The sequence below is a fragment of the Sceloporus undulatus genome, chromosome 8 (genome assembly GCF_019175285.1).
Source record: "Sceloporus undulatus isolate JIND9_A2432 ecotype Alabama chromosome 8, SceUnd_v1.1, whole genome shotgun sequence".
NCBI lineage: Eukaryota > Metazoa > Chordata > Lepidosauria > Squamata > Phrynosomatidae > Sceloporus > Sceloporus undulatus.
The window spans coordinates 34,465,109-34,492,356 of NC_056529.1; the positions used below are offsets into that span (position 1 = coordinate 34,465,109).

A 27,248-nucleotide genomic window follows, 5' to 3' on the forward strand; every position below is an offset into this window, starting at 1 on the left:
AAATGCTTTGAACATTGTGAAGAATGATTTAATTGCAAAGGTAGACCAGCTCACTGGAGAGCAGGAGGTGTTGAAAGGGGAGCTTGAAGCAGCAAAGCAAGCAAAAGCCAAGATGGAAGGCCGAATCAAGGAGCTTGAAGAGGAGCTGAAAAGGTGAACCATTACTTTTGCCAGAACAGCTTCTCAACCAAAAGTCCCTTGGCAAATTTGGCAGCACCAAAATAGAAAAAAAAAAATGATCAAGGCTCAGACTTCAGAACATTCACACTGGCTTACTAAATTTAACTAACTTGAGAATTTATTGAACTGGTTGGAACTGATTGAGTAATATGTTTCTTAGCACTGTTCTTGGGAGCTAATGAACCTGTCCTATATAAAGACATGTCCTATATAATTGACATGTTCTGCTTAATGCTTAGTGACAAAAAGAGATATACCATACCACAGGAAAGATGCAACAGATCTGTTTCTTCATACAGTGGTACCCCGGGATACGAATTGATCGCGTTACGAAATTTCCGGGATACGAAAAAGTTAGATTGGAAAAAACTGTTCCGGGATACGATGTTTTTTTCGGGTTACGAAATTTATTTCGGCGCGAAATTCAAACGCAAAGCGCGGCTAGCGGCTTTCCAGCGCTAACGGAAAGCCTTTTCGGGTTGCGAAATGTATCGGGTTACGAACGGAGCGGCGGAACGAATTAATTTCGTAACCCGAGGTAGCACTGTAGTTGTAAAAAGAGATACTTTCTTATCACATCACACTGTGCTCTATTCCACTGCCATGGTAACATGCTGTGGAATTCTGGGTTTGTAGTTTACTCGCCCAAAAGCTCTCTGGCTAATAATTCTTAATACCTAAACTGCAAATCTCAGGGTTCCATGGGATGTTGCCGTTGCAGTTAAAGTGGAATATGTGTATATATTAGTGGTCAGTACTAGCAATCTGTTCTATGTGTTACATTTTGGAAGCATTTACTTACTTATTGCTAAGTGCTGTAACTGTTTCTTTGGTGCTGCATTTAGACATGCTGTGCCAAAGACTTGATGAAAAGCTGACCCCATAGCGGCAAGGGCAGCTTTTTGCCGCTCCAAAAAGGAGCAGCATTTTGCTGGTTCTTTTTGAGTGACAAACTGCTGGATTAGGGCTGTGATGTGCGGTTGCTGCTGCCCTGATCTGGCACTGAAAGGGGCACTGGGACACCGCTCTATTGGTGTGGTCTGTTTTGCACCTTTGTCTGAACTTTTGTGCCCTTCTTATCATAGGCGCAGTACAGACTGCCAAAAAATGGTGGCCTCCTGGTGCCTGTTTTTCTGCCGGAGGGAAGCCGCAGCCGCTAAATCACACAGCTTCCCGCCGACGGAAAAAAGTACCCGCAAAAAGCGGGTTCTTCTAGAGCTGAGGCGGTGGCGTAACGAGTGCGCCACTGGCACACTGGTTACATAAGCACCACGCTGTGCTGTGTGGATGCTGCGCGGCGCTTACGTAACAATGTATACAATTTCTAAGAACTGTAGTGAAAAAGTAACTTTTCCAAACTGATCTACTCTGCTGAAATGTTCAACCAAGGAAGCTCCTGCTTTGCTTGACATGCTTTGTCCTTTTTTTCTAGGGTGAAATCAGAAGTGATTGTTGCCAGACGAGATCCCAAAGAAGAGGTCGAGGATGTAAGCAGCTATCTCTGTACAGAATTGGTATATTACATTATTAATATGCCTGGGAAAGGAGGGGTTTTGGGGGGAGGGAATCTTTTCCTCATTTACTTTATTGATCTTCCATGTGTGTGGTTAGCCAGTGGTGGGTTGTTCTGTTTTACTTTCACTGTGTCAAAGGAACTGCTCTTTGGGTGCAATCATGTGAAAATGGCAATGCTACTGCAGGTCATTACTTTTCAGTGCAGCAGGTTCTTTCCTGGCAAAAGACATTTTGTCAGGATCTTTAAGCTGGAGAAAATGTTTAACCTCCCCCTGCCCTCCCATCCCAAGACTTAATTCTAGATGATTTTGATGCTTATGCTGGTTTTAGCATAAACAGCCAAAAGTTTTTAAAAAATACAAATACAAATTTAAAAATAAGAATATGTGGCTTAATGTTTCAACACACCAACACCAAGAAAAATGCCCACTCCCCATTGATGAATGTACAGCTGTAGGTCTCAGGGTTCATATATTAAAGATCATAGAATAGAAACATAGAATCATAGAATTGGAAGAGACCACAAGGGCCATCCAGTCCAACCCCCCTGCCATGCAAGAACTAAAGATAACTAAAGATTTTAACCAACTCATTTCTTGAAATTACACTCAGGTCATAAGATGGGTGAGATATAAAATCAGACTCTGAAAATCCCTAAAACTACCTTTGCTAGGCACAATTGCCCTCATGAAAATGTTTTTAATGCCACGCCTCTTCTCTAAATCCCTGACATAGCAAGTCATTTTTCCAGGTTTACTGGGAGGCTGTAATTTGAAGCTGTCCTTCTTTCCACACTGCTCACTGGTAAATGGGATCTCCCACAGGGAACCATTCAGACTATTAATATAACTAGGTAAGATTGCTATGCTGGGTATTAGCTGCAAGTTCCACCACCTTTGCAGCTGTCACCAATCACTTGAGGTTTTGGACTGCTTTGCAGAGAAAACAAGGCTGTTTTTAATACTGTGAGCTATGTGTGTTGTGTATACAGTGCTGAAAAGATACTGTTGATATCAGGCTATTAATTGGGATTCAGATTTACCTTTTCTTGCTTAACTTAGTAGAGATGGATGTAACAATTTAAATATTGTAGTGATGTTTTAAATACTTTTTTGTCTACCTAATGGTATATAATATTTTTTTTTCTGGAGGAAAAAGACACCTCCACAGTTTGTAAGTTACAAGCATTTGCTTTCGCTATTGCTTTGAAGTTATTGACATCCCCATTTCTGTGGCCATTTTGAAATATTTAAAAATGTTTATAAACTTCTTTTTGGTAATGTAAAGGCTGATTGTGCAAGCAAATAAATCAGATGAAAATAGTTTTTTAAAATGGCTGATCTATGTAAATCATGAAAGAAGGCAGGGAGGAAGAAACGATATTCACATTGTAGGTGAAGGGACTGCTTTTGGCCAATGTTAAGAGATTGTTACTTCTGTCTTTTTTTTAAATAATACTCCACGTTTGCTTTATATTAATGTTTCTAAATCAGACTCACTTCTGTGGTATTACAGCTGTCTGTGCATGGATTTAACATAAACCTGGATGCTAACTCACTTATTGTGAAGGCCTGTAGAGAACAAATTTCTGCTCATTACTTCTGTTCCAATTTGCTTTGCAGTATGAAATTGGGGCTAGATTTTCTTTGACTAGTTGGAAATAATTGTGGTGGAGGCAGGATTACAGAAGGCCTGAGAGAAGCTAACCTTTACTAACATCAGTCCCCTTCCATTTCCCATTGGTTGAAGCCATCCTCCTCCCCCCTGCAGGACAACATCCCCATAGCACAGCGAAGGCGGTTCACTCGTGTGGAGATGGCCCGAGTCCTCATGGAACGCAACCAATACAAGGAAAGGTTGATGGAGCTACAGGAGGCTGTCAGGTGGACAGAGATGATCAGGTGAAGTTTGGACTTTTTTTTTGTTTGTTCATTGAATCTCAGTGTTGGAAGGGACTGCAAGGGCCATCTAATAGAACCTCCTGCCATGCAGGAATAGACAATTAAAACACCTCTGAAAGGTGTCCATAATCTCTATTGGAAGACCACATAACCCGAAAAACCCACAAAAAACTATGGATGCCGGCCATGAACGCCTTCAACTTCACAATACTTTTCTAATTGCCTTTTAAAGGATAGAGGCATTTACCATTTACCAAATTACTCTTAAAATGCAATTTCCCAGGCATGGGTTCAGACTGCAAGTAGTCCATCTATTGCAGTACTCTAGATTCCACAGTAGTCAAACCAAGGCCGTAAAGCAGAACTTATTGGATATACTGGGATTGTGGTCATTTTTTCTGTACAATCACATCCTTTCAAAGCTAGCGCAGGATCACATAATTAGAAGGCGCTCTATAAAAATGGAAGTTATTCCAGAGGTCATCTAGTCCAGCTCCTTGTAGTACAGGAATCACCATCCAACTTGTGCCTAAAATCTTCAGCAAGTGAGAGTATGCTACTTTCTAAGCTGGTCTGTTCAATTTGTTGAACAGAAGTATTATAAGCCCCAGATACTGAACAATGAATTGGTTATCAAACTGTCCATATGAACTTGTTGCCATTGTCATTGCCCATTCAGCTGAGGGAACATCCCCCTGTTTTACTATACCGTTCAAGAATTCTCTGTTACATTTGTCTACAGAGCCTCCCGGGAACATCCATCTGTACAAGAGAAAAAGAAATCAACTATTTGGCAATTGTAAGTAATGTCTTGGCAGTAAGATGGGTGCCATGAAGCTCAGTCAAAGGCACAATCATGCTGCCAGTTGATTTTTAGTAGCAGAAGTGAGATAATCCTGTCTGTACTCATTGGATATGAAATGGCATAGCATCACTGTGATGGTATGTTATCACAATTTTTTTTAACATTTAGATTTGGCTAGTTTTACATTCTATCAGACGAAAGAGGAAGAATGTGTATAACAGGGAATGTATAACTTCAAAAAGCAGGACTGGAGATCTACACAGTACCCTGATGGGATTCAGCACTCCAACAAAGCCCAAGGTCTACCCTAAGTATTTACAAGCCATTTCCCCCTGAATCCTCTGGAGCATGCTATGTTTGATGTTTTGGGTTTCTATAGGATATATGAAATGTTTTCTTCTCAGCTAACCACTAATATGGCCTAGTAAACCTGCAGCTAGCTGGATAAGAAGGGATCCCCACCACAACACTGCTGAGAACTTTCCATTTTGGAAAGGAGAACTCCTCCTTTCCAAAATGGGGACATGGGAAAACAACAACTGACCTGACAGTGAACCAAGTGACAAAAGACCTTGTGAATGGTACAGTTTAGCTAGGATAAATGGGAAGGTCAGGAGCATCTTATTATTAACTCAGGGGCTCAACAGTACATGATTTTCAGGAAACATACCACCCTCCCTGTTTTTGCAGACCCCTGGTCTATTCAAATGACTTCCTCCAAAAAAGAAATTTGGTCAGATAAGGAAGAACTGCCATTCCCAAAAGCCTCCACGAGCAACAGTTCTCTTGTAGAGCAAAGTATATACCATATATACTTGTGTATAAGTCGACCTTATGTATAAGTCAAGGTGGGGTTTGGGGGCCAACATTATGGATTTTAATATGACCCGTGGATAAGTCGAGGGTGCAGTCACAGTCCCTCTGCTCCACTTGCCTCTTGGTGCTCCTTTGAGTGGCTGCTGCCCCTGAGCCATCCCTGCTGCTCTGCTTGCCTTTTGGTGCTCTGTGAGGGCAAGCTCCAAAGAGCCATCTCTGCTGCCATCCCCAGTGCTCCCTCTCCCATGCTTCTCCCTTGGGGCTCTCTAACTCAAAGGGTTCATAGAATCATAGAATTGGAACTGGAAGAGACAGTAAGGGCCATCCAGTCCAACCCCATTCTGCCATGCAGGAAATCCAAATCAAAGCATCCCTGACAGATGGCCATCCAGCCTCTGTTTAAAGACCTCCAAGGAGGGAGATTCAGATTTGTTTGTTCTTTTGTATATTTTGGAGAGGAAAGAGTTAAAGAGAGGCTCCTTTCTCCCCTCCCTTTCAGTTTAGGCTCTCCAGCAAGTCTTAAGCTTCTGCCCCTTTAAGTCGAGAGCAGCTACCAGTGGTTCCCAAACTTTGCTCCTCCAGGTTTTTGGACTTCAACTCCCAGAAGCCTCAGCCCTCTTAGCTAATGGCTTGAGATTCTGGGAGCTGAAGTCTGAAACCCCTGGAAGGCCAGAGTTTGGGAACCACTGAGCTAAATAGAGCTCTCTCCTTTTTCTTTTTCCTGATGCTGGTGAAATCAGGCAAGCTGGCTTCTCCCAGCCATAGCTATGGCCAGTCTTAGGTTTTTTCCCCCTTTGAAAAGTGAGAAATTCACAGCCCTCTCTCCCTTTTGTCCAGGGAGACTGCCCTTTCCTCCCTGCCTCCCTCCCATGGAGCCATCCCTACTTCTTCCTTCCCTCGCTTGCTCCTTGTCCCTTTTCCTCTCCCCTTGGACTCTGCAGGATGAGGAGCCAGGATTAGGGATTAGTTTCTTCCTCTTTAAAAAGATGAGGAGAGCTCTATGCTAGCTGCTCAAGCAGCGGCTGGGAGATTTCCCCAAAGAGAGAGACCTTCTTTCCAGCTCCTTTTTCTTTTCCTGAGTGGCTCCAGTGAGTAAGTGTTAAGGCTCCTTTAAAAGCCTTAACACTTTCCTGAAGGAGCCATTGCTAGGTGAGCATTCAAGCCAGCCCCTCTCAGGGAAAGGCAGCTTTCCTCATGCTTGCAAAAGAAAAGAAACTATTCCCTAATCCTGGCTGCTCATGCTGCCGAGTCCAAAGGGAAGGGAGAGGAAAAGGGACAGGGGGCGACCTCTCTTTTGAAGGAGAGAAGCAGGGGAGCTTGATACTCCCTCCGTGGCCTTTAAGGGCAGTCTCCCTGGACTAAAGGGCATGCCACTCAACCCCCCCCCCCACTGCCACCACTGAGCCACATTACCGTATAGACCCGTGTATACGTCGACCCAGGATTTTGGGATCCTTTTTGGCATAAATTTTTCGACTTATAGTTGAGTATATACGGTAGCCTTGCTGTAGTGGGAAAAATGTTTTTTTGATGTAAAAAAATATGGAAAGTGGGTCCCAGGCAAAATCTGCTAAAGTTGTCAAATGGCTAGCTGGTAATTTCAGCCTTGTAACTCCCACATTTCTTTATCAGGTGGTAATAATAAGAAATTCAGAATTGAGTGCTCCTTGGTTTCTTTATTTCTCTCCAGTTTCAGTCGCTTGTTCAGCTCCTCCTCCAGCCCCCCACCAACAAAGAGAAGTTATCCTTCAGTGAACATCCACTACAAATCTCCCACAACAGCTGGGTTCAGCCAACGCCGCAGCCACACCATGTGCCAGATCTCAGCTGGGAGTCGCACCCTTGAGTTCTTCCCAGATGAGTGAGTTCTTGTTTGCTTTGCCTACCAAGACTCCTTGGTTCAGCTGCTTGTCTGAAACCTAAACTATGCAGAGCTGTACAAAAATCAGCTGAAATTCCACATACTTGACTGTCTTATTTTTTTTTACTTATTTTTTTTAATTACACACTGCCATTAATAATAATAATAATAATAATATTTATTTATTTATTTATTTATTTATTTATTTATTTATTTATATTCCGCTCTTCAGCCATGGCTATCAGAGCAGCTTACAATTTGTAAATTAGACATTTCCCTGCCCTCAGGCTTACAATCTAAAAAAGACAAGACACAAAAAGAGAGGGAATGGCAATAGGGAAGGGGAAAAGTCCAGGAAATGTGCTCTCCCTCGGAGGCCTGTTGGAGCTAGCCTGCCTTTCTCTCCCTCAAGATGGTGGATGAAGGGAGGGCTTGTCTTCTTCCACGCAGGCCTGTTGGAGCTAGCTAGTTAAATCTGACATATCTGTTGTATTTTAATTATTGTTGGTTTTACATATTTTCTTTTTTTTTTTTTAAATTGTGTTTTGTGTTTTAACATGTTGTACCCTGCCTTGTGCCTTGAGGAATGGTGGGAAAGATGTTTGTTTGTTTGTTTGTTTTTGCAGGAATGCCACAGTAAAACTTTTCAGTTAAAGTAAAATGGAAAACACATATTTTTATTAATATATATTCAAACACTTGTGCCAGAAACCATAAACTACCTTTGTCAACGAAGCGAGAAACATTAATTTTATCATGTTTTAAGTTGGCTTAAATGAAACATATCTATTTCAGATGCTTAGGTGAGATTCAATATGGTGAAATGGTACCCTATAACAAGCAATTTATTCATTCTGCATATTACCCAAGGGGAATCAAGTTTCACTTAAGGGTAGAAATTTTACTGTAGAATAAGGATAGCCTTCCGTGGACTTCTAAATGCTATTGGACATCATCTTCTATAATTCCTGGCCATGGACCATCTGACCGGGGTTCATTGAAATTTGGGTCCAAAAACATCTGAAGGCTCACAAGTTCCTAACCTCTGGTCTAGGTTTTTGATGACCTGTTATTTTAAATCCATGTAAACCAGTGCTTGGAAAAGTTCCTTTTTGGCTATAGCTCACGGAATTGCCCAGCCAGTATGTTCTATTTAGAGGACTCATTGCACCACTAAACACTAACTTTAGTAGTGACAGAAACCTAAGCTTTTATCTCCATAGAGGTTAAGATTTTGGCCTTGTGTATGCCTCTCTTTCTGTTTCCTCACTTGAATGCCCTAGCTTTCTTTCTTAGTTGCTTCCCAAATATATTTTTGCTGGACTCCCCACACTTCACCCTCACTTCAACAGCAACACTTTCTCAACTCTCTGCCTCTTATTTCTAAACACAGATTGAAAATGAACACTGTTGGTTCTCTCCTCAGTGAATGCACATCATCTGCACGTCGTGAACAGAAGCGTGAGCAATACCGCCAAGTCCGAGAGCATGTGCGGAATGATGATGGCCGCTTGCAGGCATGTGGTTGGAGCCTGCCAGCCAAATACAAACAGGTAGCATCTCTTTGGTGAGAGTAGCAGGATCAGGTGGCCACACCAAGAAAACTAGTCCATGCTAGAAACCTGGGAAGGAGACAGAAATATTACTTAAACATGTCTTAGCAGCTATTGGAGCTGCAAATGCTTTCTTGTAAATGTGTTTGTTATTCAGCGCAAAATATTTGAAAGGCTTGGGTGTATGCAGAAGTTCTCCACCTGACTCTGGAAAATTATAAAGTAGGCACTAGCTGAGCCTCTCCGTGGAGATATTATTAAACAGCTGAAGTGCTACTATCAAGAAGGTTCCCTCTCCTAGGTTCCTTTCTCTGTTGACTGACAAAGGAAGAAGATGGAGAAGTCCTGCTCCAGGAGTCCTTAAATTTCTGTGCTGAGTGCATAGGAGGGTTTAAAAGACTTTGCCCCACTTCTGTCAACATACTTGTTCATTTGTATTCAGTTCCCACTTACAGTGGCAATCAGATGGTCTCATAAATAAGAGGCAGGTGTAATGACATCAGTTATACAGTGGGCCCTCTCCTTACACAGAGGATCCATTCTGGGGCCCCCCTCCCCCCGGCATAAGGGAAAATCTGTGTATTCTCATGCCTCATAGGAAAAAATGGGGCATGCACACTATTGTTTTTATCGTCGCGTGGCTTCTGCATAAGCAGGAAGCCACGTATAGTGCGTCTGCGTATGGTGCAGGCGCACTGTATTTTCTTTAATATAAATTCTGTTTCATATTTTAAAACCTTACACACACACACACACACACACACACACACACGTTACATGTATACAGTCAGTTGTCCACATTTGCAGTTTTGGCTTTTACGGATTTGATTATTCATGGATTTGAGTAGTATGTTATCTCTAGATTCTCCATTGTAACTCTATGATCAATCCCCTGCCAGATGTGAAGATGGAGGACCTAAAGATTCCTTAGAGCAAACACTTATCTAGGCATTTGTAGGTCCTCCAGTGTAATTCTGTGGTCAATGTCTAGCAGAAGTTGACCATAGAGTTGCGCTGGAGGACCTAGATTTTCCTAGAGAGGTGTGGCTTCCTGGTTGGCCACTGTGAGGAAGAAAGTGTTGGACAAGATAAACCTTTGATCCAATCCAACAGGATTTTTCCTACGTGAAAATAAGTTTGGCATCACATGCAAACAATATGAGTTAACTGTTCGGTTTTTCTGCCCCAATAGCTAAGCCCCAATGGTGGTCAAGAGGACAACAGGATGAAGAATGTCCCAGTGCCTGTGTACTGCCGCCCTCTGGTAGAAAAAGATCCAACCATGAAGGTAAATGTTTAAAATGTGCAAAAGCTTTCTTTTTATTTTAGTAAGAAGATTTCTGCCTTGCCTAGTAATGGAAACAATATCACTGTTTGGGCATTCCATCAATAATCTAGGAAGCCTTTATTGCTGGCAGCTTTAGGCTCTAAGGCTCCTTAGCTTAATTTCAAACCCTTTTTGCAAATTATCAAGGTGCTGGAAGAAGGAAAGGGTTCTCCTTTATGTTCTACTAGTTGAAGCAATACATGAAGCAATACAGGTGAGGGTAATTTTTCCAAACTCTTCTGAAATGATTTGTTTGACATTTTGCTGAATCCTGACATACTGTGAATGCTTAATATTGGGCAAAGAAGACACTCTACCTTCTTTCCATGAAAAAAGCCCCTACTGTTCTTTAGTCAGACGTTGTTTTTCTCCGTTTAGTTGTGGTGTGCAGCTGGTGTCAACCTAACAGGTTGGAAGCCTGTAGAACAGGATACTGGGAATGGACAGAAACCAGAACCAGGATGTGACCCTCTAACTTGTGACCGAGAAGTAGAAGAAGAGAGTACCAAGAGCAGCCACACATCTCCAGAAAAGAAAAAGGTTGGAGCAGAGATTCATCATTTTTCTCTTCTTCCTGTTTATAATTTAGATGTGGTTTGTTGTTGTTATATGCCTTCAAGTTGTTTCTGACATGTGGTGACCCTAAGGCCATGGTGTTTTCTTGGCAAGATTTGTTCAGATGAGGTTTGCATTTGCCTTCCTGTGAGGCTGAGAGAATGTGTCCAAGGTCAGGCAGTGGATTTCCATGGCCAAGCAGTGATTTGAACCGTGATCTCCAGAGTTGTGGTCCAATGCTCAAATCATTACACCACAATGGATAATGCTAGATGTGGTTACCTGAGCTGTTTTTAATGAACTAGATGTAGTAAAGCAATATTGATGGTTTGCACTTAAAGATATAACACACTTATTTGTGCCAGAGTTTGCTGGAATGTTATCTTTCTAAAAAATAATTGGTTCCTATTACGGTACTTGTTATTAGCATTTGAAATAATGAACATGTTATATCTTACAGTGGTTGCCCCCACACTCTGGAAGTAATGCAGTTTGACACCTCTTTAACAGTTATGGCTTTATCCATCTTGGGGTTTGTAATTTTGTGGAGCACCAACATTCTCTGACAGAGAAGACTAAATAGGTTGCAAAACTTCAAATCCCCAAATTCCATTGCATTGCGCCATGGCAGTTGAAGCAATATCAGACTGCATTAATTCTGCAGTGTGAATCCAGCCAGTGGTTGTCTAGAAAAGGGAACTTCTGAAGATATTACTTGCCACCTGCTGAAATTCCCTGTTATGCACATCTACAGTATTAAAGGTACAGGAGCTCTGTCCCTTATTTCCCCAGACAACCCTAACTAGACTACAATTTTCCTCCAACTGATAGTTGGGGCTTCCAGGGTTGGAAGTTGGGACTTTTAATTTTTAAAAGTTCATTTAATTGCAAATACCTATTCATTTAAAGCATTTTATCTTGCTCTTGAATGAAGGAGAAAAATCCTTCCCAGATTGGCTTTGAAAGACGTACAAGAAATAAATAATGGTAAAAGCATCAGTCTTTTTGTCCTGAAGAATAACATGGAGAGAGACAATTATAGCCTTTCCTATACTTATTCTTGACCCACTAATAGATGTAATATTGTTTGAGACACTTCATCTTGGCTTTGAAGGTCTCAGCTCCATGAAGGATTACATTACAATATAGTCCCAAGACCCATCTCTTTTTCTTTCATTCTTTCTCCCTTATTCCTTCTCCAGTTTGTTCCTCATTTTTGTTTATAAAGCATGTAAAAAAAAATAAAACAAATACATAAGTAGTTAAGCTACACACAATGAAAAATACATACCAATACTGTATGTAGAGAGATCTTGTAACATCTTTGAGACTAACTGAAAGAAAGAAGTTGACAGCATGAGCTTTTGTAAATTTAAGTCTACTTCCTCAGTTGCATTTGGTCTCTGTAAGCAGAACTAAACATCAGTCATGATTGAGGTAAAGGCGGAGAGTAAGCGTAGCACATTTAGACATGTACAGTAAACAGATGAACTATCCACCATTAAAGTCAGACAACTGAATAACCACTACAAATTGACATAACAAGCAATTAATTTTGAATGCAAACAAACCATTTCATTCATTTCAAAGATAACATTCAGTCATATCTTCATCTGATCAGGATATATTCTAATGGTTACAAAATATAGGGTTTCTGCTCAGCACCAAATCTCAGCAGAACCCTAATGACATCCATATTGCCTTGTAACCAGATCTTTTAAACATGAACATGTCTCCCCCCCCCCCCATTGCTCTGTTAATGGTTTGTGTGGAGTTTGCCAACATTTAGTTACTGCTGTTAACATATAATACATCATTGTTTTGACATTGTTAAGGATGTGATGTTTAGTGTTCTCTGGCAATATAATTGTAAAGTTTAGACATATTTACCTTTTGCTGTCCTGCAGGCCAAAGAGCTGTACGAAACAGATGCCACATCCAGCAGAGTGTGGATCCTCACAAGCACTTTGACTACAAGCAAAGTTGTGATCATTGATGCCAACCAGCCTGGCACAGTGGTGGATCATTTCACTGTCTGCAATGCTCACGTGCTTTGTATTTCTAGCATTCCAGGTAAGTGAAGACAAGAATGGCTCAGATGGACGTATTTCAGGAATCTTTTAGTTATGTATTCCTGCATGACAAGAGGTTAGGCAAGATGGTCCATGCATTCCCTCCCTCACTTCCTCTTTCTTTCGTATGATTTATTTGTTTGTGTCTGTATGTGCTGTGTGTTTTCAAGTCATTTCCAATTTATGCCAACCCTAAGGTAACATCTACACAAAAATACATTAGCAGAAACTTTACATCCACCCACCATGGTAACCATTTCTCTTGCCTTGAAATATATCAGTCATCCATATGTAGACATGTATAATTTAGCTTGATGGTGAAGCATTCTGGGACATGCCATACTTTAGTCTGGCATTCCCAGGAGGCTGCTGCAAATTGTTACACAATAACCCAGGATTTTCCTATTTCGTTTCCTTGCAGCAGCCTGTGATACTGATTATCCTCCTGGAGAAATTTTTTTGGAGAGAGATGTGAATCCTGATGAGTCACTAGGAACAGATGGCGTTTTGGCAGGCATCACACTAGTAGGCTGTGCAACCCGATGCAACGTCCCCAGCAGCAATTGTTCCTCTCGTGGAGACACCCCAGTACTGGATAAAGGACAGGGTATGTTTCCAATCACTTGCATGTCATATTGTAACAAGGATTTCCATCTAACTTACAGTTTTTAATGAAATGGTCTCATACAGGACAAATCAGACAATGCTTATTTCTTCAAAAAAATCACGAATAAAATAATTGTATTTCCTACCATCATTGGGGATTTTTTTAAAAAGAAAAAATAATGATTAGAAAGACAAAAAACAGCAGGTGAGGAGGAAAATAGGCAACTAGATATGTTATTAAAGTTAGAAACCAAAATTTTAAAACATGTCAGTAAATCCTATGAATTGTGTGAGTTGCTTGTGTGCTTGTTAATGATCTCTTGTTCTATAGTGTGTAGCCCCAGGTCCTCTACCTGAGCTCATGGTTTCAGGGAGGCAGGACTTCTGCTAAGAGGAAATGACTTGGTTGAAAGAGGGGCTAGTAGCTACTAAGCCACTATATTCCCAGGCCCTGGAGCTTGGCAAACAGGCAAGACCAACATTTTTTGCAAGGCTGTTTAGTGGGGGAGTTTTGAGGGGGTATCTCAGAATTCTGTTTCAGTGTCTACTTAAGACTACAGAATATGGATAACAAGGGAGTTGCTTTGGTCATCTCCAACTGAGCTAAGTTTTAAATGGGACATGTATAAGAATTGGAAAAAGGGGGAAATCACCAAGGAGGCATTTAAGCAAATAGCTAGCATATGTAGAGGTAAAGTCAGAAAAGCAAAAGCACAGCCAATATTAAAGTTAGGATTGTTGATGTCATTATATTTCCAATTTCTGTGTAAGGGTGTGAAAGCTGGATAGTGAAGAAAGATAATAGGGGAAAAAAATAAACTCATTTGAATTGTGGTTAAAGAAGAGTTCTACAGATATAGTGGACTGCTAAAAATACAAATAAATGGGTATTTATTGCAAATCTGCAGTAAATTGGACGTATCATGAGAAGATAAGACTCACTAGAAAAGACCATAATGTTTCGTAAGGTATAGGGCTGTAGGAGAAGAAGAAGTCTGAATTACAGGTGAATAGAGTCCATAAAGGAAGTATATCCCTGAGATGATGACAGGGTGACTTGGAGGTCACCATAAGTCAAAGTTGAGTTGATGACAGTTAACAACAACAAACATGTCAAACACAGTGGCTGGTCATGCAGTAAATGAATTGCTTCATTTTTTATCCATTGCCTCTTCCTTCAGCTTCGTTTTACATTTTTGTGTATTTAGGTGAGGTGTCTGCAGTAAGCAATGGAAAGGTCAACCAATCCCAGTCCACTGAAGAGGCAACTGAAGCTACTGAGGTGCCAGAGAATGGTGTAACTGAAATGGAGCCAACGCATGTTCGGACGGGCCCACTTACAGAACATGTCTTTACAGATCCAACCCCAGCTCAGGTGCCTACGAGGCAGATCAGGTAGGAAAATGTTGCTTAGAGCCTGCTCTTTGTTACCTGATCTGCGGAGGCCCATTAATTTTGTGGAGTGAACAAAAGGAACAGGTGGCAGGTTTGCAACAGTCTTTGAACTTGGAGTTGGGGGTTACTACTGTAGTACAGTAGGGCAGTGATGAACTTTAGTCAAAGCACTGAGTGCTGCCTCTAGACCATTTTACCTTGTGCTTCAAATACTATACTTATTTGGCATGTTTACTTACTGTTTCCTTTTGTCATGGAATGCAGGGCAGTATATATGATCTTCCTAGGCAACCTTCAGTTCATCGACTGACCAGTATCAGACTTATTTAGCTATAGCAAAGTAGCAGCTTCATGTGCTTTCACACCATGGTTTGAGATCAATATATGGAAAGCTGCACTTGGGAGGACGTTTTGTTTCTGAGGTGCCACTTCATAAACAGGCATGTTACCTGTAAAAGATAGTCCTACTTCCAGTGGTGGAGACACCTGGAGGGAGAACCTTCCTTGCACAGTTACCAACAAAATCTTAATATTTGAAGGAAAAATAGTTTGGGTTTGTTTTGCTTTTTTTGTGCGGGGGCAAATTCTTTATGAACTCTGAAGGTTTCAGCTGCCATCCAACTACCTTTGAATTGGCTCAGTTATCACAGTCTTCTGAGTAACCTTCCAAAAGTTGACTTTCCCCAACATTTTGGATAGGACAGGTGACCTGATGCACATGCTCCTTATTGAAGGCCAGTAAAATGCACCTTTGTTCATCAGTAGAATGAATGCATGCTCTGAAGGTAAAAAGTGCTTCCTTCAGTCCCTGGTATCTCCTGTTAAAAGGATCAAGGTGAAGATAAAGAGAAATTGTGCTGGCCCTTCGCCAGTTAGAGCAGACAGTGTCATCTAGATCAAGAGTGAACATTATACCCCTATCTTTTTTTGTTTATCATTTCACCATTGAATTTTTTTCTCTGGAAACCAAGGTACATAACACTCCATGGACCTGATTTATAAGTGGAACATTATTCTATTTGGCTTAATTTATACACTGGCTTAATATAAACCATCTTTGTATGAACCTTTTCTGACTTAAAAAGGATGTATTTCTCTTTTGATAGTGAGAATGGACAACCAAAGACAGAATCAAGCACGGTGATACAAGACCAAGAGACAAATGGCAGTACAGGTGGCGCTGCCACTAGCGCTGCCCCCACCATGTGGCTTGGAGCACAGACTGGCTGGTATGACTTATGATCCATGGTGGTGGTTACTTTAAGGGACCCATCAGTGTGTAACTCTGAAGACTCTAGGAAAGGAGCATTGGACATTGTGGCAAAAGAATCTGGTAGAATGATAGAACTAATAATAATTGGATCCAGAGAAAAATCAAAGTTCATTTGATTGGGCAAAAATAAGTAAGTGGCAGGCTACCTTTTGTACCTGGGAATGAAATCTGACTACTGCTTGTCTTACTGCCAGGAACCAGCAAGAGATCTGTCCCTATAATGTATAAGCTAACTCCACTCCAGGAATACAAGCCTTCAGTATATTCAGAAAAGCTTTATTCAGTAAACAGAGTAGTTCATAGTGCATAGTTGTTCTCAGGACTGAAGAATTCTTTCAATTACATTGTATACTTAAAGTTCAACTAGTTCACCCATTACAAAAGTCATCTCATTTGTCAGCAACTCAAAACATATTGTCTTCCCAGGTCCTGTCCCTCCTTTGTTTTCCTGCTGTACCCAAGCTCCAGTTTTCCCACAAGAATGGCTTTTGCAATTTGTAGTTCTAACTTCCTCCCCACACATTTGCACATTATCCCAGGCTGTGACTGGTACACAATCTTTTCCCAGTGTCACTACTAGGAAAACATAAGCCATCATCCTGTATGAACAGACATATGCCCAAGCACAGGTATTAACCATGCCAGCAGTGGTCCATGTCTGAACCATGATCCTGACATTCTGGCCCTGTAAACTATATCTTCTCTTTTCCTTTTCAGTATCAATAAAGTATATATGTATTAGTAAATGTACTTCAACCCAGCATTAGCCCGGTGCTCACTTAACATGATAGTGTGCCTGAAATTTCTACACCAACATGGGGCCCATATGTCCTTGGAATCCACCTGCTCCGCTAGCAAGAAGTCTTTTCATTATACAAAATACTGTAATTTGCCCTTGTGAATTGGCGAATCCAGAATCACCTCCAAATGTTGATTCCCATCAATGAAGATAGATGGCGGCAGTGGATCTATATAATCAAAGTTTAAGTAACACCAGCAGTCATCTCATTGACCCTTTTATGACAGTTGGCCCAACATATTTTTGCACAAGGTTTTTAGAATTCTTCTGGCTCTTCAAAAACATTTTGGACAAATACACTGCTTGCCCTACTTTAAAATCCCAATTGGGACCCTGCTTTTGATCAGCATATCTTTTGTAAGTTTCTTTGGCATAGTCCAATGCTGATACAGTGTGAGGTCAGGAGGGTCTAACATGATGTGTGCCCATTCTGCCCAAGGCACCAAGTCAGACTGGTTGACCTCAAGGTTCAGCAATGGTTTGAACCCTTGCTCATACACAATTTCAAATGGGGAGTGAACAGTGCTTTGATGCACAAAATTCTTATAAGCCACCTTTGCAAATGGAAGCAAACTGTGCCAATTGTCCTGTTGCATATTTACATAAATTTACATAACTTCAAAAGTGGCTTCAAAGATCACGCCCAACTCTTTTTCTCTATTATTCTACTGTTCATCCAGAATAAGCTTGCATCAAATTCTAAAAGCAACAAATGCAAACCAGATGGGCAAGAAGTATTATCCAAGACATACCACGCTATTGGCAATAAACTCTCAGGGCAATTTAAACTCATAAAGCCTGCTGAATAGTCAATGAAAGAACACTGAAAGCAGTGAGACTGCCAATTTCTGTATTAAAATGATAAACTCTTATGATGTTACACAGCCACCTATAAAATTGATAATAAAGGCTGTGAACTAAGAAAGAAATGTCTGCTGATACAAGAGGATCTTTTTCTAGCATTTCCACATATATAACGAGGATAAGATTGATGCCCACTATTTGTCTTGTTCAATAATAATAATAATAATAATAATAATAATAATAATAATAATAATAGGATTTTATGGTTGTTTTTCATGCCTTTAATGGCTGTGACTGTTTGGAGCTCTAGACTGAGACATTTCTTCTGCTTGCACTTAGTCTTGATTCCACTTGGAATGTTACTGTATTTGCCACTAAATGTGGAAGTCTTCCTTATGACACCATTTGGTATGGAGGTTGACCTGATCACCAAACTAAACTATCTTTTTTTTTTTTTTTTTTGGCCAGGTTGTATGTACACTCTGCAGTCTCAAATTGGAAGAAATGCCTACACTCAATCAAGCTGAAGGATTCAGTACTGAGCCTGGTGTAAGTTGACATGCTTATTTAGTACAGTTACATTTTGTCTTTCCTACAAGAAATTAAAAGTGGCACATATGGTACATGTCCCTGTTTTTGATGTAAGCTAGGCTGAGAGAGAATGTGCTTTCTCCATTGAACTTCATGGTTGATTGGCAATTTGAAGCCAGGTTTCTCCAGTCCTTGTCCAGCACACTAAATAGTACATCCCGTTGGCTGTGTGGCTACTGGATTTCCTGCTTTTAAACTTCCGTTCTAGGTCAGGATTGGGGAGGATCATAATTCAGTGACAAAGCTCATGCTTTGCATGTGGAAACCTTGCAATTTAAAGCTTCCTTGAGTCACAAATTTGGCTAGAATGGCTAGAAACCTGGCTTTTTGCTTTTGCTTTATAGTTAAGATTAGATCAATGTTTCCTAAACTTTAGTCCTCCAGGTGTTTGGGACTTCAACTTCCAGAGGCCCGATTAGTCTAGCCAACAGTCAGGAATTCTGGGAGCTGGAATTCTGGGAGCTGAAGTCCAACATATTTTTTCCAGCAACATTTCGGAAACACTGGATTAGATACTCAGAATGCCAGAGTCAGCACTTATTTCCCATCATTACTTGGGAGCATTTTTTCCTTGCTCTGAAATTTATCTCCCCCCCCGCCTTGTGCTTTCAGGCATGTGAAAGGGCGTGTTCTTGTGGCTCTGGCTGATGGGACTCTAGCTATATTCCATCGAGGAGAAGGTAAGATTGAGCATCCTGGCAGCTGCCCTGTACAGCTGCAGAATGGCCTTTCCTTAGGACTTTTATCACACTAGACAGGTAAATCACAATTCCATCTGGATAATAGTGTCTTTGATTAGGGCTTATCACACAACATCATTCCTCTTCTGTTGTTTTTCCAAGTGGGAGACTGTTTGGGAAGGGTTTCTTTTTATTAATGCAAAAGTCCATTAATGATTTCCTTTTCTACTACTGTTCTGCTAAAATAGTTCAATCCCACTTTAATGCTAACATTGGGTGGTCACGGGGGGGTTAGTGGGTGGGTTAAAACTCCTAGTGATGAAGTGAGAATGAGGAGTGGTGGAAATTTCAACTTGATGTCCTTTCATTTGGCATAGTAACTGAGGGCCCAAACAGACAGGCCAAAATAAAGCTGCTTTGGGTCATTTTGGAGGTATGCTGTTTAAATGACACACACATCTTAAGAGGCCAGAAAGTGTGCCAAAGCTGTGCTCCAATCCTTAGGACTGAAGCCTGGCTTTGCCGCGGCTTCTGGCCTCTTAGGACGCATGCATCATTTAAACAGCATACCTCCAAAGTGACCCAAAGCAGCTTTATTTTGGCCTGTCTGTTCAGGCTCTAAGAAGCTTTTAAACTTCTTTTTCCTCTACAGAAAATGACTGTTTCCCACCACCACCATCCAAAAAAACTCTGGGGTTGTCATAGAAGCTGAGAACGCAAAACTTTGCTCATTGCCCCCTCCCATCTCTTTGTCCACCAGAGTAGCCCAGTTAAATACAATAGCATAGTAAAATGGAGTATTTCCCTCCTCTCTTTCTCACACACACTCACTCACTTCACTCACTGCAGGGCTGCCAACTCCAGGTTAATGGCTCATCACACATGGCAATACTCCACAGATCCCAGTACCTGTTGACCAGAGCATGACCTAACAAGAAACATGACTTTTGAGGGGTAACAATGGTGTAACACAGTCACATTTCAAAAGTACCCCTCCTCTTACTTACCCATTCTCCTTCTTCCTCAATCTGTTTCCCTTTAGATGGTCAGTGGGACCTGAGCAACTACCATCTCATGGACCTGGGCCACACACACCACTCCATTCGCTGCATGGCTGTGGTGTACGATCGTGTGTGGTGTGGCTATAAGAACAAAATCCATGTCATCCAGCCTAAGACAATGCAGATAGAGGTATGGCAAGGGTGTCTTGTGAATTAGGTACTGTGACCACTGTCCCGCTGTATAAGGGAAACCAAGAGTATTTTATCATCTCCTTTAATAGACTTAAAGAGTTTAATGGTGGGTAAGGAACATTTGACGCTACTCAAAGGTTCCATGCAAGTCATTGGCTGCTGATCCACAGATAATTTCTAGGAAATAAGCAATTATAGGTAATGGGCACAAAACCGATACTGGTTCCAGTCCCTGAGACATGAGGGGGAAAAGCTATATGCTTCCCATATCAGACTGCCAACATGGTTATAGACTTTAAATCCCACAGTTTCTTAGTATCGCCTAGGCTGGGTGGTGCTGATGGGAATTGTAGACTGGCATCCTATTGGTTAGGCCCAGATAGATTAGACCAATTTGATCAATTGTTGAATGGTGAATTAACATGAAGACAAGTCTCATTGATTCAGTGGGTTTACTCTAGCCAGGACTAGTAATAGGATTTTTAAAAATTAATGTTTCTTGTACATAAAATATAGCAACATTAAATGTAACTAAATGCAAAAAGCTCAACATAATGTACAAATAACCTATTAAATAGCCTCTTGTTTCTTCGTATTATGTAGGTCTTTGCAAAGGTCACTATGCAGAAAGTCAGTTGGAGATGTTCCTTACCGTATATACTCAACTATAAGTCGAGAAATTTATGCTCCAAAATTGACTCTAAAATTTTGGGGAAGACTTATAGAGGGGTCAACTGATTGGCAGTGCTTAGAAGGGTCCCAAAGCAAGCAAGCCTGATGCCCCAATCTCCCTTGAAGACCAATTCCTTCCCTGCCCATTTCCCAAGCCTTGGCTTCCTAGTGCAAAAACTTCCCATTTAAAAGCACTTGTGTCTCTCTCTGCTCCGTTTTGCTAGCCTTGGCTTCCTAGCTGAAACACTCCCCATTTAAAAAACTTCTCTTTTGCTCCGTTTTGCAAGCCTTGGCTTCCCAATGAAAAACCTCTCCATTTAAATCCAGTTTGCTCCGTTTTGCAAGCCTTGGCTTGCCAAAGAAAACCCTCTCCCATTTAAATCCAATTGCTTCTCTTTTGCTCTCTTTGCAAGACTTGGTTTCCTAAAGAAAACCCTTTCCATTTAAATCCAATTGCTTCTCTTTTGCTCTCTTTGCAAGACCTCGTTTCCCAAAGAAAAACCTCTCCATTTAGGTCCAATTGCTTCTCTTTTGCTGTCTTTGCAAGCCCTGGTTTCCCAAAGAAAAACCTCTCCATTTAAATCCAGTTGCTTCTATTTATTTTTTCAAGACCTGGTTTCCCAAGGAAAAACCTCTCCATTTAATTCCACTTGCTTCCTTTCTCAATCCAATATTAAAAGTAAATCTCTCCTCCAGCACCTAAGAGTCAATTGGGAGAAGTCTGGAGAAGGAGGGACATAAAGTGGTATTTCCCCCTTTCCATCTTTCTTTATAGAAGTTTTACCCTTGACTTATCCATGGGTCATATCAAAATCCAGGATTTTGATCCTGAAACCTTCCCTCGACTTATACATGAAGTCAACTTATACATGAGTATATACGGTAAGCTTCAGAAATTAAGCCCCTCTAGAATTGTTTATATTGTGGATGAACAGGCATATAACATTTGTTCTTGTTTGCAAAGTCAATAAACCTGTATCATTTTCCACTAAATTTGCGAGTGTTTTCCTAGTCCTTTGGAAACTCGATAGGAGCGTGGGAATTTTTTCCAGTAATGTGAGTTTCCAAATTCCATCTAAGAAATAAAGCAAAGTTCTTTTAGTGATTTCCAATTTTTTGTAGTTTCCATGCGCACTGTGCATAGTAGAAATACTGTATAACTAAATCTTTGTGTTTCAGCTTTTCATTCTGTTTAATAAAAGCCCTCTAAAATAGCATATGTTCTGTCCTGTTATAGCTGAGATTCTTATTACAACATGAGGCCAAAAATCTTGCATTTTTAGGCAGTGCAAACACATGTGAGCCTATGAACCTTTCACAGGGCAGCCCCTAGAATAATTTAGTGAGGCATCTTTGGTTATTCTGGTCCAACAGGAAGGTCTAAGATACCACCAATGGATTATGTAGTTAGAGCAGGGTTGTTTTCTTGCTTGCTTGCTTGCTTGATGCGATAAACTGCAGGCTAAATTGTTTTTGATGTCTTTTTGTTGCTCCAGAGGCATTATTGTTGTTGTTAGGTTTTTTGTAGTTTAATCTGAGAAACTGGCTGAGCTCATTCTGCGCTTTTGCTTTTCTGACTTACCCAGCTGTTTTTATTTTTTAATTTTATTAGGAAATTAAAAACAAGCGATACAAAACAGACATTACAAACAAAACATTAATTGCAACACATACATATAGACATACATAAAATTTTTGAGTAAGCTTACTTTGCGTAGTCACAAAAAACATAAAATGCTTCCCGGTTGAGTTCATCTTATTTAACCTAACTAAATTTATCTCATATATTATATATAATTTTTTAAGAAGGACTTCTAATTTTTTCCCAAATATTTCTCTGTAATCTGTATTTTTTGTTTTTCCTTTTGATCACTTGTAAATCTTATAACATATATCAAAATCTGAAGTATTCACAAAATAAGCTCCTATAAGTCAGATCGGACCAATATTTACCAGTTTTTTGTATAATTATCTGTTTGTTTTTGGAGCATAGACACTACTTAAGTATTTTACCACACCTCTTTATTAGACACCATTCTTCTTCCAATTTTTCTAAAGGTTTGTTTTGAATCAGGGCTATCAGTTTATCCAGATTCATCATTTCCCAGATTTTTACCCACCATTCTTCGATATCTGGTACATCTCCCCCCCCCCCCAGTATTTAGTGATTTCCCCCTTTTTCCATTTCTTATATGCGTTCCATTTGAAACTTAGCTCAGTTGAAAATTCTTTGGTCATCCATCCTGGCTTCTTGAGACTATTAAATGATTATGAACGAAAAAGCTTTACATATCTGCTAAAGCTAGTGTAATGTAGTGGATAGAGCGGTGGACTGGGACTTGAGAGATCCAGGTTCAAGACTCTGTTGTGACCCGAAACTGTTTGCATTAATTTGGGCCAGTCACACCCACAAATATACACCCCCAACCTGTCTTACTTCAAAAGTTGCATTCCGATCAGTCTGGCACCATAAACATTCAGATATATTAAAAGAGACAACTAACCAAACATTTTCCAATTAATTGACATTTTTTTAGAAGGCAGTGTTTGGTTAATGTTTGGAAGAGGGCTCAAAAAATCAGGTGTATGGATTTAATTGTATGCACAGGATCCCATTTGACTTCCTAAAATTAAAGGTTTCCCTAGATGCCCTGATAATAGAAATGTATGATAAACTAGCATTCTTCCTTTATCATCTTTTTTCAGACATCCTTTGATGCCCATCCTCGCCGGGAGAGCCAGATCCGTCAGCTGGCATGGATTGGAGATGGTGTTTGGGTTTCCATTCGCCTGGACTCCACGCTAAGGCTCTACCATGCTCACACCCATCAGCACCTCCAGGATGTGGACATTGAGCCCTATGTCAGCAAAATGTTAGGTAAATTCTGGACTTTCGTTCCCCTCACTTTCCCATATGCCTGACATTCCTTCCTAGAATGTATCATTGATGCATTTCCTCTCAAATCTTTTTTTGATATCCTTTTGATTTTCATGAAGAATTTGATACATTCATTTTGATATAAGTTCCAAGGTTCTGTTCTTTGCATCTCCCAGTAAGACTAGGGGGAAAATCTGATTTGAAACTGTGAAGCGCCAACAGTCACTGTTGGTAATATTGAGCTAAACGGACCAGTAGTCTGTTGTGGTGAAAGACAGCTTACTGTAGGCCCTATTCACTATTGGAAACAAACGTACATTATGTGGAACCAAACATGACATGCATTCTTTGCTTATTTACCTTCTCCCTATCTGCTCCTGCTTCTGTGTGAATTTTGGACTGTAGGCTTCTCAGGCCTTTTGTCTTCTTGTTGTTACAATTATAAAGCATAATGCACTCTGATGCTGCTGTGTCATTACATCCCAAGTTCTAATGTTCAATCTGACTGGTGCGCTTTACATACAGTAGCTGAAGAGACAGCACCCACACCCAAGGTTTGGTTTTTAGAAGTAGGGAGGGAAAAATTCAGAGTGCTTCCCCACCAGGAGCTTAGCATCCTCAGTCATCAAAGAAGGCTGACCAATGCTGGGGAGATATATAATGGGTGAGAACAGTATGGAGTTTTTCTGAGTGGAAACACTCTGAATCCTGAACAGGACTTCATTTTGTTGCTGGTGTCTTGTTTACATGCAGTTAGTTACATGACCAAGTCTGTTTTGCACTTCTTCAGGGACTGGGAAGCTGGGTTTCTCGTTTGTGCGGATTACAGCTTTGCTTATTGCCGGCAATCGCCTCTGGGTCGGGACTGGCAACGGCGTTATCATTTCCATCCCTTTGACTGAAAGTAAGTGGCTTTTGCTGGACATCCAAATTCATTTTCTTTGCCTTCTGTACTAATGATGAACTTCTACAAAGTGTTTTTTGCCCTCTCTCTTAACAGGATGGCTTTGTCTCCAGCAACTTCAGTCATGTCCATGGTTCACTATGCTCAGTATCACACAAACCCCAGAGGCTTAATCTTTTAAAACTTGCCCTTATTTAACTCTGTAATTCATTTGAGGACAGTCCATCCATCAGATAGCCCTTTCAGATCATGCCTGAACATTCCCAGGAGTGCTTTATATAAATCTGGTTTGTATGCTAGCAGCAGCATGATTTAGAACAATCAGACTTAGCCACAGTCACCTATGTCCTGTCTAAACTGCTTAATTTGGCATAAACAGTTGCTTTTGTTTTGCCAGCTGAAGTGAAAATGGAGAGTAGAACTATGGGTGGATACCATTTGTTCTTAAGCACTGATTGCTTAGATGACATTTACCATCAAATCTATTTTGTGGTGCCTTTGCTTAAACAATTATTTGCAAATACACAAAATATGAAGATACTCCCTTTGCTCTTCCTCCCAATAATTTGTGTTTTCTTCTCTTCCCTATCTGTGGCTTATTCCCCCTTCCCTTATGTGCTCCTATGTGTTTCTTCTGCTTAGCTGTAGTTCTCCATCGAGGTCAGCTCCTTGGGCTCAGGGGTAAGTTTTAGAAGTCCTTCCTTCTAGATGCCACCCTGTACTGATGTTTCCATCCACTTCCAAACACTTTAACCATTCACCTTTCTCCTTCAGGATGTTTGTTCATTTATCTATCATGTTAAGTTAAAATGAGGGAGACAAACAGCAGCAGAAACATTCTTGTGAATCTGTGTTTGGAGCATTGAACAGACCACTTCTGAATGCCATTGGTGTCTTTCATTGAAAGAAGGGATGAAATATCAGTAGCTTTCCCCCACCTGACACTTTCCAGACCTACCGGATTACAGCCCCCACCATTGCCAGCCAGCAAAGCAATTTGGAATTGTAGAAAGCAACACATTGGGGAAGACGCTCCTTAAATTGTCTTCTGTTCTCACAACCGTAGCAATGAAACACAAACGGTGGCAATGCCCTCCTGGGATTGTACCACTTCAGAAGATAAAATGGAAATTACGTTTGAGGAATGTGACATGATAGACACTAGAAAGTCAGTGTTGGCTTTTCCTCTGTTCAAAGGAGGCCAAAACTACATGTGCCATTATTCATGTATTTACTGAGTAACTGGTCAGTTCTATTTTAGGGTGGGGAAACACCCATGAGGCCTAGTCTGGAAGCTGTTATCAATCTGGATGAGGGGTCAGTATCACTTTCTTGTCACTGGGTGTGATTTGCCACCAAAGGGGCAATTGTTTGTAGCAAGTAGCAACCAAGTGTATGTGCTATTTTCACCAGGAAAACAGTCTACCATCTTAATCAGCACCAGGCTGCCTTCAATTTAAACATGCTTTCCAAAATATCTGAGTAGCACAACATATAGATTGGATGCATGAAGCTACATTTCCCTGGAGAGATGGAATCCATAGATCCCATTTCCCACGGTTGCCTGGGAAGAGGGGATTGTTAAACCAGCTTTAAGCCTGCGGTGCAGACATGTCCTTTCCTTCTGGTTTTTTGTGTACACTCTTCTGTTTGATTTCAGCCAATAAGACATCCCCAACATCTGGAGAAGGGAGCCGGCCTGGTGGAATCATTCATGTGTATGGCAGTGATGACAGCAACGACAAGTCTGCCAGTAGTTTCATCCCGTACTGCTCTATGGCTCAAGCTCAGCTCTGTTTCCATGGTCATCGTGATGCAGTCAAATTCTTTGTTTCTGTGCCTGGTAAGTAGAGGATCTCATAGTATGGGGCTTCTTGCAAAATCTAAAGGTTTGTGAAAAGCTGTTAGCCTGTTTCTGCTGCTCTTGATTTATTATGTGTCCTGTGTAGTTAGGAGTTCTCTTTCATGAGATTTTGTGCTTGATAGCAGGGTTTCTGAAATTGGGCTGCAGACCAGTGGTGATTTGGGAGCTCCACTGAGATATTCTGCACTCAATCTGTAATTGGCCTTGTACTTTATATATTTTTCGCCTGACAATGGAGGCAGAGTTCTTTTCGACAAAGGACAGATTAAACAGGCTAACTGTGGTCTGGATGTGTTAATAATGATGCTGGTTCTGAAGAATTTTTAACAAAGGAAATAGGAGTAATGTCCTTTGAGTTGTAGAAAGAAAAGAAAATACAGTATACAGTGGGACCTCGCCATCTGCGAATTTGAGCATCCATGGATGGCAACCCCCCCAGTGGTGGTGCATGCACACGGCTGCGCTAGCAGCCACATGCACATAGCATACACAGGACAGTGGGACTTGAGGCCCTGCATTTTTTTGCATTTGTAGGGGGAGGTTCAGAATGGAACCCCCGCAGATATGGTCTGACTGTATAAAGTACGATATTCTAAGGCCCCCAGCAGGGCTCACTTAGCTGAATAAATAGTTTGAGAAGGATTAGACTGCTTCATTCCTGGTTTATGTTCAAAGTTCAGATGTCAAGTTTCTCCTAAGAAGCTCTGGTTTCTTCCAGGAAATGTTCTTGCAACGCTGAATGGAAGCGTGCTAGACAGTCCCTCAGAGAACCCCAGCACAGACACGACTGAGGCAGAAGGGCAGAAGCTGAAAAATGTCCTGGTGCTGAGTGGTGGCGAAGGGTACATTGATTTCCGGATTGGTAAGTTCTTAAACACTTTTTCTGTTTTTGTATATAATGTTTATTAAATTTACAACATAAACAAACAAGAAAAACAAGCAGTTAAAAATATGAAAAAGGCACATAACACCAAAACAACCAAGCATAGTGCTATATAAAACAA

General features: G+C 40.9%; 1 protein-coding gene across 19 annotated transcripts in view; it reads left to right on the forward strand.

Moving 5' to 3' along the window:
* MAPK8IP3 (mitogen-activated protein kinase 8 interacting protein 3) overlaps positions 1-27,248 on the forward strand; it is a 76,258-nt gene that overhangs the window by 44,976 nt on the left and 4,034 nt on the right. For 8 of the 19 annotated variants that reach the window (XM_042437275.1, XM_042437276.1, XM_042437280.1 and 5 more), the window contains 20 exons: positions 1-153; positions 1,613-1,694; positions 3,445-3,596; positions 4,339-4,395; positions 6,908-7,078; positions 8,505-8,631; positions 9,824-9,919; positions 10,337-10,498; positions 12,421-12,586; positions 13,007-13,192; positions 14,400-14,586; positions 15,693-15,815; positions 17,931-18,011; positions 18,666-18,733; positions 19,776-19,924; positions 23,305-23,476; positions 24,267-24,380; positions 25,023-25,061; positions 26,041-26,223; positions 26,963-27,106. In XM_042437275.1, the coding sequence (XP_042293209.1) occupies positions 1-153; positions 1,613-1,694; positions 3,445-3,596; positions 4,339-4,395; positions 6,908-7,078; positions 8,505-8,631; positions 9,824-9,919; positions 10,337-10,498; positions 12,421-12,586; positions 13,007-13,192; positions 14,400-14,586; positions 15,693-15,815; positions 17,931-18,011; positions 18,666-18,733; positions 19,776-19,924; positions 23,305-23,476; positions 24,267-24,380; positions 25,023-25,061; positions 26,041-26,223; positions 26,963-27,106 (2,612 nt within the window). The remainder of the gene's footprint in view (positions 154-1,612; positions 1,695-3,444; positions 3,597-4,338; positions 4,396-6,907; positions 7,079-8,504; positions 8,632-9,823; positions 9,920-10,336; positions 10,499-12,420; positions 12,587-13,006; positions 13,193-14,399; positions 14,587-15,692; positions 15,816-17,930; positions 18,012-18,665; positions 18,734-19,775; positions 19,925-23,304; positions 23,477-24,266; positions 24,381-25,022; positions 25,062-26,040; positions 26,224-26,962; positions 27,107-27,248) is intronic. The other 11 variants (XM_042437277.1, XM_042437281.1, XM_042437288.1 and 8 more) reach the window with 3 other exon arrangements.